Source organism: Benincasa hispida, chromosome 10, assembly GCF_009727055.1.
Source record: "Benincasa hispida cultivar B227 chromosome 10, ASM972705v1, whole genome shotgun sequence".
Taxonomy (NCBI): Eukaryota; Viridiplantae; Streptophyta; class Magnoliopsida; order Cucurbitales; family Cucurbitaceae; genus Benincasa; species Benincasa hispida.
The window spans coordinates 4,037,359-4,045,699 of record NC_052358.1 but is presented as its reverse complement, the minus strand read 5'-3'; the positions used below and the strand labels follow the sequence as shown (position 1 = coordinate 4,045,699).

General features: G+C 35.2%; 1 protein-coding gene across 1 annotated transcript; it reads left to right on the top strand.

The window, feature by feature from the left end:
• Positions 1-1,609: 1,609 nt before the first annotated feature.
• On the top strand, positions 1,610-7,938 carry LOC120088161 (serine/threonine-protein kinase Nek5). The gene is made up of 14 exons (XM_039045272.1): positions 1,610-2,126; positions 2,223-2,289; positions 2,420-2,485; positions 2,573-2,619; positions 2,726-2,771; positions 2,901-2,981; positions 3,059-3,101; positions 3,204-3,253; positions 4,107-4,188; positions 4,263-4,312; positions 4,499-4,572; positions 5,371-5,422; positions 5,516-6,160; positions 6,241-7,938. Exons 1-14 carry the CDS (start codon positions 2,029-2,031, stop codon positions 7,747-7,749), a joined length of 2,910 nt encoding a protein of 969 aa, XP_038901200.1. The 5' UTR covers positions 1,610-2,028; the 3' UTR covers positions 7,750-7,938.
• The last annotated feature ends 403 nt before the right edge of the window (positions 7,939-8,341 follow it).

Sequence of the window (8,341 nt, the reverse complement as noted above, 5' to 3'; positions counted from 1 at the left end):
AAAATTTTAAATTGCATGTTAAATTAAATTTTTTAATTTAACCTACATTTTAGCTTAAAATCAACAAGAAATAACAATTTATTACACCAATTTTGACAAAAGCCAATGTAAAAATTTAAAAGAAAAATCTACTAATTTCAATAAAGGTCAAAGATGGTACAAAACTAATATCAATAAATACACAAAATTGACACTTGAATAAAGGTTTCAAAATACAACCATTTGCAACAAAAATCTAAATCTAGTGAAATCTATTTTTGATTTTATAATAAGAACATGAGAGTCTTTTTAAATATAAAATTATTTAAAAAATTCCAAAAGTATAAAATACTTTTCGAATTTTTTTTTCATAAATTCTAAATATTTTTAGAATTTTTATATTTATAAAAATTTTCCTACAAACTTATTTAATAATTTATTGAATACACACAAAAATATCAGAAAATAATAATTGCAAGACTAATTAAAATTTAAGTAAAGATGATGAGATGCTTAATTGAGTTTTTTTGTAGTGAGATGAAATTAAATACTAAACAGATATATTTTGTATAAAATGGATTTTACTAGAAATACATTAGTGAATAATGTGGAAAATTACTTTAAATGACAAAATCGTTGAAAATATTTATTTATAAGTAAAGTAAAATATCACTGTTTAGTTGTAATAGACTATAGATCACTATTTGGTTATATCATATAAATATTTAGATTATTTTGTTATATTTGATATTATCCAAATATAATTAACAATTAGTAAAATAGTGTCGGCGAAGGAAGATACATTATCCAAATCCAACACCAATTGTAGTTAAATAAATATCCACCAAACAGTAAGCAGTCCCCACACCCAAAATTCAAAACATTCATCGTTTTTTTTTAAAAAAATCTATTTTTTTCTGTGTTCTTTTTCATTTGTGGATGATTCTAATTCCCCGATTGGTTGTATTTAAGGATGTTTAGTTAAAGCTAAGAAAAATACATAGGAAGTAACAATTTAATAACTATAACTTTAAAATTTATAACAACGAGTAAAAGACTAATGAATTTAACTAATTGTAGTTCATGAGCCAAATAACTATTTTAACAGAACTCTATGAGTTAGATATAGGAAGTTTCTTCAAGATTGGGCAGTCAAATTACTAGAAGCTGAAACGATTATTGAGGATTTGACGTATTCATCTCCCCTCCTTCATTTGTTTAAGTTGTACAATCTAATATTTGGAAGGTGGTCAATATGATTAACAATTGTTCTAACAAATTTTATTGAGATAAAGAATGCGGTTAAAAAATGGTCTATTTTTCTTATGGTTCTTGTGTTGGCAATCATGCAACTCATTGTGTAGGTTTTGTTGTCTTTCCAATTGGAAAATGTTCTTTCCTTGCTGGGGTTTTATCTCATTAGGTTGCCAATGAAGTTATTTTTTCTTTTAAAAAAATGTTCTTTAAAATGATTAAGTGAAGGAGCGTTCATGGCATGTGGGGACTGACTGACTGACTGAGGTACACTACACCCTAAAATAATTTTAAAAAGGGAAAAAAAAAATAAAATAAAAGCGTGGCTAGTTTGAAATAATAACTAAAAGAAAAAGTACAAGAAGGGATTGTGTATTTTTGTTAAAAAATTTCTTTATTTGGGGTAACGAAAAAATTACAACTTTTGGTGGTGATGGGAGGTGGATCAAGGGAAAAAAGAACTTGTCATACAGAAATCGCATTTGTGTTTGGCGGGGAAAGCAAGATCCCAGAATGTTTAATCGCCGAATGATTTCCTTCTCTTTTTTGGAGATTGCCTTTTGATTTCCCATAACTCTCACTGTTGCCTTCTTTCACTAAATGGTTTTGGCCTCTTCGATCTCAACTTTCCAGTTTCCTCTTTTGAAACAGCTTCAGTTTTCACCAATGGAGTGGGTAGTAGTGGAATGAACTTGTTCCACTCTGCTTACAGGCTTTGGGTTTCGACTGATCTCGAGTTGGGTTTTTTGCTGGAAGTGATAATTGATTAACCCAAATCGAGGAAATCAAAGGGGGATGGAATCTCGTATGGATCAGTACGAGATCATGGAGCAGATCGGCCGCGGGGCTTTTGGAGCCGCCATTCTTGTCAATCACAAATCCGAAAAGAAGAAGTCCGTCTCTCTTCTTCTTCTTCTTTACTTTTTAGTCCATTGATGTTTTGATTTCGCATTGATCGATTGATTGATTCATTCATTTGGATTCTTCAGATACGTATTGAAGAAGATCAGGCTCGCTCGCCAGACTGAGCGATGTCGAAGATCTGCTCATCAAGAGGTTTGATTAACATTTTCTAATCCCGTCTTCTCGTTCGTATTGTACTTCATCTCATTTCGTTTCGTTTCCCCAATTTGAATAATAAGTTAAAGAGTTGATGTTTCTTTTTCCGTTCCTTGTATAATGGTAGATGGCGTTGATAGCCCGAGTTCAACACCCTTATATAGTTGAATTTAAAGAAGCTTGGGTTGAGAAGGTCAGTATTCATTTCTTCAATCTTCTTTCCCTCCACGGTGCTAAGCTTTCTCCAAGGTTGTTGATAGTTTTTGATCTCCCAATGTAGGGTTGCTATGTTTGTATTGTTACCGGATACTGTGAAGGTGGAGATATGTACGTTAATTTCTCTTTTTCTTTTCAGAGACTTTCCCAATCAATGATTAAGAATTTGAAAGTGCAGTTTGAATCATTATATTTGATAATTTATCTTCTATAACAGGGCAGAGCTGATGAAAAAGTCAAATGGGATGCACTTTCCTGAAGAGGTGCTTTCATTTTGTCTGTGCTTATTCTATCTGCTTTTTTCTTCCTTCGTTTTCACATTTGATTTTTTGATAATATGATGAAAATTGTAAAACTTGGTAGTTGGGTGCTTGTGTTTTATTGTTGACCAGAAACTCTGCAAGTGGTTTACACAGCTTCTATTGGCGGTTGAGTACCTGCATTCAAACTTTGTTCTACATCGCGACCTTAAAGTATGTGAAGATATCATAATTATATAATGCTTGTACAAATTTTAACTTTTAAGACTTATGTCAATCTTTCTTTGCAGTGTTCCAACATCTTTCTCACTAAGGACAAGGATGTCCGTCTTGGTAAGTTGTACAACTTTCTTCAGTCCTAATTACAGTAGTACTTAGGATGAACTTTTGAATTGTCCTGTTGACTTTGTTTGCTATTGCACGACCTTAATGTAGGGGATTTTGGACTTGCCAAGACATTGAAAGCAGATGACTTGGCTTCTTCAGTATGGCCCCTATACTTAAACTTCTTTATTTTGATTCATTGTTTTCCAGAGTGGGAGATTTTGTTGTATGATATGATAGTCCCTTTTTTTTCCTTTTGTTATTTGTTATGTTAGCAATTGGCTGATGTTAACATTATAGTTTTCCGCTTTCTGTTTAGAGCTCTGTTTATAAATTTGATGGTTATATGTATATTGAAGATCAAGCTTTCAATTTTTTAGATAAGAGTTGAAGTAATAAGGAGATGGCTGAACTATTCTTTTGATGCTTAAAGAAAAATAAAATTGCACTGTTATAGTTCCGAATATTTTAGTCAATTGGGTTTCCATCAATCTTATCCGGCTAACACATTTTACAGCCAATAGATGGTGGATAATCATGAGTGGAATACATTATCTGATTATTTTTCTTGTTTAATTTGTAATTCCCTCAAATTATTTTCTAGTTGTTGGACTAGTACAATTTTCATTGCTCAGTTTCAGAGAAATAACTAGATGAAGGATAGTAAGTTGGAGTAATATGTTTGCCGATTATTTCTTGTCTAAAATTCCTTTTCCTAATACCCAGTCATGCTGCTTATGACTTTGATCAGCGTGAAGGTTTGACAAGTGGCCTTAGCCTCCATTTGTAGAGAGATGAAGATACTTAGGTCTTTATTCTAGAAAATTAATTCCATTTCATATTGGAGATGCAATTTCTGAAGTCTTTTTTATGCCAACAAATTCTAATACTGGACCATAGGTCCATGGAGATTATAAGAGTACTTACTCTCATTTGTCAATCAAATTAAAGTGTAAAAAAGAAATTCCGTGTGTGACTGAAGATAATGGTTGTGTTGTGTGCATTTGTGATTAGGTGGTTGGAACTCCCAATTACATGTGTCCTGAACTTCTAGCTGATATTCCTTATGGCTTTAAATCTGACATTTGGTCTCTTGGTAAGCATTTTGCAATCACACTTAAATATATTTGGCTACGATTTCCCATCACTAAGTTGTTCCTTTTTCACCAGGTTGTTGTATGTATGAGATGGCCGCGCATCGCCCAGCTTTTAAAGCTTTTGTAAGAATTAGTGCATTTCCACTAAATATATTGAAAATTTGGATTGACTGGCGTTAAATTCTATCAGGGATTTCTTGGCTTTTATGCATCATCGAAAAGTTGCTTGGCTTTGTGCATATGATGCTCAAACTACATTGATCTTCTTCTTAATAAATGATTAATTTGACACTGGATAACTGTTTTCAGGATATGGCAGGACTCATTAGCAAAATTAATCGTTCATCCATTGGTCCCTTGCCATCCTGCTATTCACCATCCTTGTAAGTCTAAAATTACAGTTTAGTCAAGTTTATTGCATTAACCATCATGGGTTGGCCTAGTGGTAAAAAAGGAGACAATCTCAATAAATGGTTAAGAGGTCGATGGTTCAATCCATGGTGCTACCTACCTAGGAATTAATTTCCTACGAGTTTCCTTAACACTCAAATATTCTAGGGTCAGCCGGTCAGACAGGTTGTCTTGTAAGATTAGTCGAGGTGCACGTGAGGTGGCCTAGACACTCACGGATATCAAAAAAAAAAAAAATCAAGTTGATTGCATTCTGGTATGTGTTGTGCAAAATCAAATATGCCTAGGTATTTACAAAGTTTCATGGAAAAGGATGAAATAATTTACAAAGGCATACAAAAGAAAAACAAACTCGCAAAAGGAGTCCTTCACTAGCTGCAAGAATGGACTCAGCATTGAAATTGAAGATCTGAATTTAAAAAAGGATGCAAATTGAAATATTTCATTGGCACTTTTTGCACTTTAAATCTTTTTTGTTTCTTCTTTAGTTTTTGAGGAACCTGTTCCATTACTCAAGCCCCCTTTAGGTTTCTCATCTTCAGAATTGTGAACAAATTTTATTATCAAGTGGATATGGTTTGCTGTTCTAGATTTCCGAAAGGTTCATTTGTTATTTTGCATTTGTGACATAAACTGCACATTAGCCAGGGTACATGTTTTTTTAATTAAAAGATAATATGCTTGAAGAGCTGACTTCGTAATTTGAGATGTCTTATTCTTGATTTCTTGTGCAGTCTAATGCTGAAATCCTTACTCTCTTCTACATGCAGGAAAACACTCATTAAGGGCATGCTACGAAAGAATCCAGAGCATAGACCAAATGTTAGCTTTTCTCCATATTAACATTTTACCAACTTTAAGAATTTTCTACCAGCAGGATTTGATGTTATCTATTTTTATTCCTCAATTGGTCAGGCTTCTGAGCTCTTAAAGCACCCGTATTTGCAACCTTATGTTGAACAATACCGTCCTTCCATTAGTCCTACTGTAGATTTTTCGCCAGATAAGCCTAGGCCGGCACGTGATTCTCGGAGAAGTATGGCAGAGAGTCAAAACAGTAACAGTTCAAACAGTGATAGGGACAGTTTGTTTTCGAGTGATAAAAATACTCCGGCCACAGCATCGAACTGTGATGATAAAGTCACTGATAGTGATATGGCATCAGTTGACGATCATGATGGATCTGAGCCCCTCCATCCAAGTGAAGAACAAACTCATAATATGTGCTCTCTCAAAGTGAATGATCCAGTGCATTCTAAACCTTCTCAAGAAGACCAATCTAATACGGAATCAAGACGACCAAAGACAATTCGGAATATAATGTTAGCTTTAAAGGAAGGGAAAGCTAGGGAAAATTATTCACCAGTCCGAGGTAACCGTGTCAAATCTGGAGTTGCATCAAACCAAAAAGCATATGCTGAAATGCCACCTAAAGTCATCAAACTTCCCATGGCAGTGCCTGGTGCCAAGTCTAATCCAGATACACCTATCACGGTGTCTACAAAGGCAAATATTGAATCGTCAAGAAGAAACCAGGTTGTAGCTACTCCAAAGCATCAGGTAGAGCAACTAAGCTTCATTTATCCGAGTTTATCTCTATGGTTTATGAGTCATTAACATTTGTTGTTTTCTTGTTATAGCTACCAGTGGCTGATCCCACACCAAAGACTAAACCAAGACACGATAGTTCTCCCCCTCTTTGTTGCCCGGTGAAACCAATGGAAGATGGACTTTCTTCAAAGTCAAGGCAAAGAACCCCTCCTACTTTGCTTAGACGACCTTCATTTCCGGCAAGGACGAGGCAAGTTGGGCAAGATGTTCCAGATGCAGTAAGTTCCACGGAGAGGATCCATCAAAAGGAAACATCTCCGGAGGAGAGGACTTCTAATAAAGTGCACAGTAGCAACCAAGATCATGTTGTGTCTGTGGAGTTAACAAAAGAGACACAACATACCTCTTCAGAACATTGTTCTAAAGGAATGCAAACAGATAGTAGTAATTCTGTTTCATCTTCGGTGTCAATTCAGGGATTTGAAATTCGTGATGATGCAGCAACTCCATTTGCTTATATAGCAGAGCCAGTTTTTGACCATCAAAGTATTGAACATGATGAAATTGAAGAAACACATCCTCCTGTCTGCTCATCTTCATTGCAGTATGAGATGTCCGAACAAAACCTATTAGGGGTCAAGGGAAACCATGAAGTTTATGACAAACCAGCAGAATGCTCCTTTGAAATCTCCAGCGATATTGTTAATCTTCACAATACTGAAGCTGGAGTTGAGAAAGAGAGTCCCAGTGTGGAACTCGATCTTCCACTGAAATCTGAAGGAAGATTCATCTTTAAAGACGATGTACCCATAAACATGGCAAGCAATAGGCCTAATATGGTATCAGAACCATTTACGATCTCTTCACATGGGGACGACAAATTCACAGTACGGGAACTTCTATCATCCGTTGCGGAACCTACTACACCCTTGGTAGCTACTCCAAGTTCAACAACCCACAAGTGTCTGCTGCCAGATAAAGTAACCACTTTGCACAATTCCTCAGCCGAAAAGCTGGCTGCTAGCCATCTTCCTGCAGCTTTTGATGATATAATACATGTTATACGGCATAGTAGTTTTCGAGTCGGAAGTGAGCAGCCAGTAACAGAAAACTTGGAGGTGGGGGTTCAGAGTGTTGATGTGGGTAAATTAGTTACTGTGGTGAAGGATGAACTAGAGTTGAAGAATGGAACCACCACACCTTTGACTCTCAAGTCCAATAGTTGCTCTGATGCCCTGTGTTTGAAGCCAAATACTTCTGATCACTCGGGTGTCAAAGAATCGAGCGGAGGAAACCCTCCGATGGTGCCGACAACAAACTCCGATTCTTCTGAGCATACAAAGCTCATCACTCCTGTGGTTGAAGAGGAAGTGCCAGCAAAAGAAACTTTGGATGTGAAATCTTTTAGGCAAAGGGCTGAGGCACTTGAAGGGCTGCTAGAATTATCTGCAGAGTTGCTGCAACACAATAGATTGGAGGAACTAGCAGTTGTTCTGAAGCCTTTTGGGAAAGACAAGGTTTCTCCAAGAGAGACAGCGATCTGGCTGGCAAAGAGTCTAAAAGGAATGATGATCGAAGACAATGCCAGGAGTTCATGAATCTGCAGTCAGGTTTTTTCTGATTTCGAACTTAATTATTTGGGTGTAGTCTGCACATGGGAGTGCTGTTTGTATTGTAGACCAGTGCCAATTTTTTTTTTTTGCCTTTATCTGTAGTTCCTTTAATGCATCTCATGTTGTACATAGTGACAATACAAATTAATAAACGTGCAATTCTTTTCAAGTAAATAGTAGTTGTTTTCTTAATATTTTAGAATCAGGTGTTGGAGCCAAAAACATGTTTCACAAATTAATGACATAAATGGATGAATGCAAAAGTTCAAATAATTCACCGCAGTAAGAAACCACTAACTCAAGTTAAATTATAACTTTCAAAATGTCTATTTCAATTAGTGAATTTTTCATTTTACATAGAATCTTCTTCCTTGATATTCATGCATCATTGATGAATCTATATAATTTGACTACATAGTATCACATTAATAAACCATCATTAATTGATTGTCATATTAACATCCTTTAACAATGAGGTATGAACTGAGAGAGTAGATAGTACATGAATACTAGAAATATAAAAAATAGAGAGACTTTTATATGGATGACCTATTCTCAATCTCCTTTTGCTTACGTC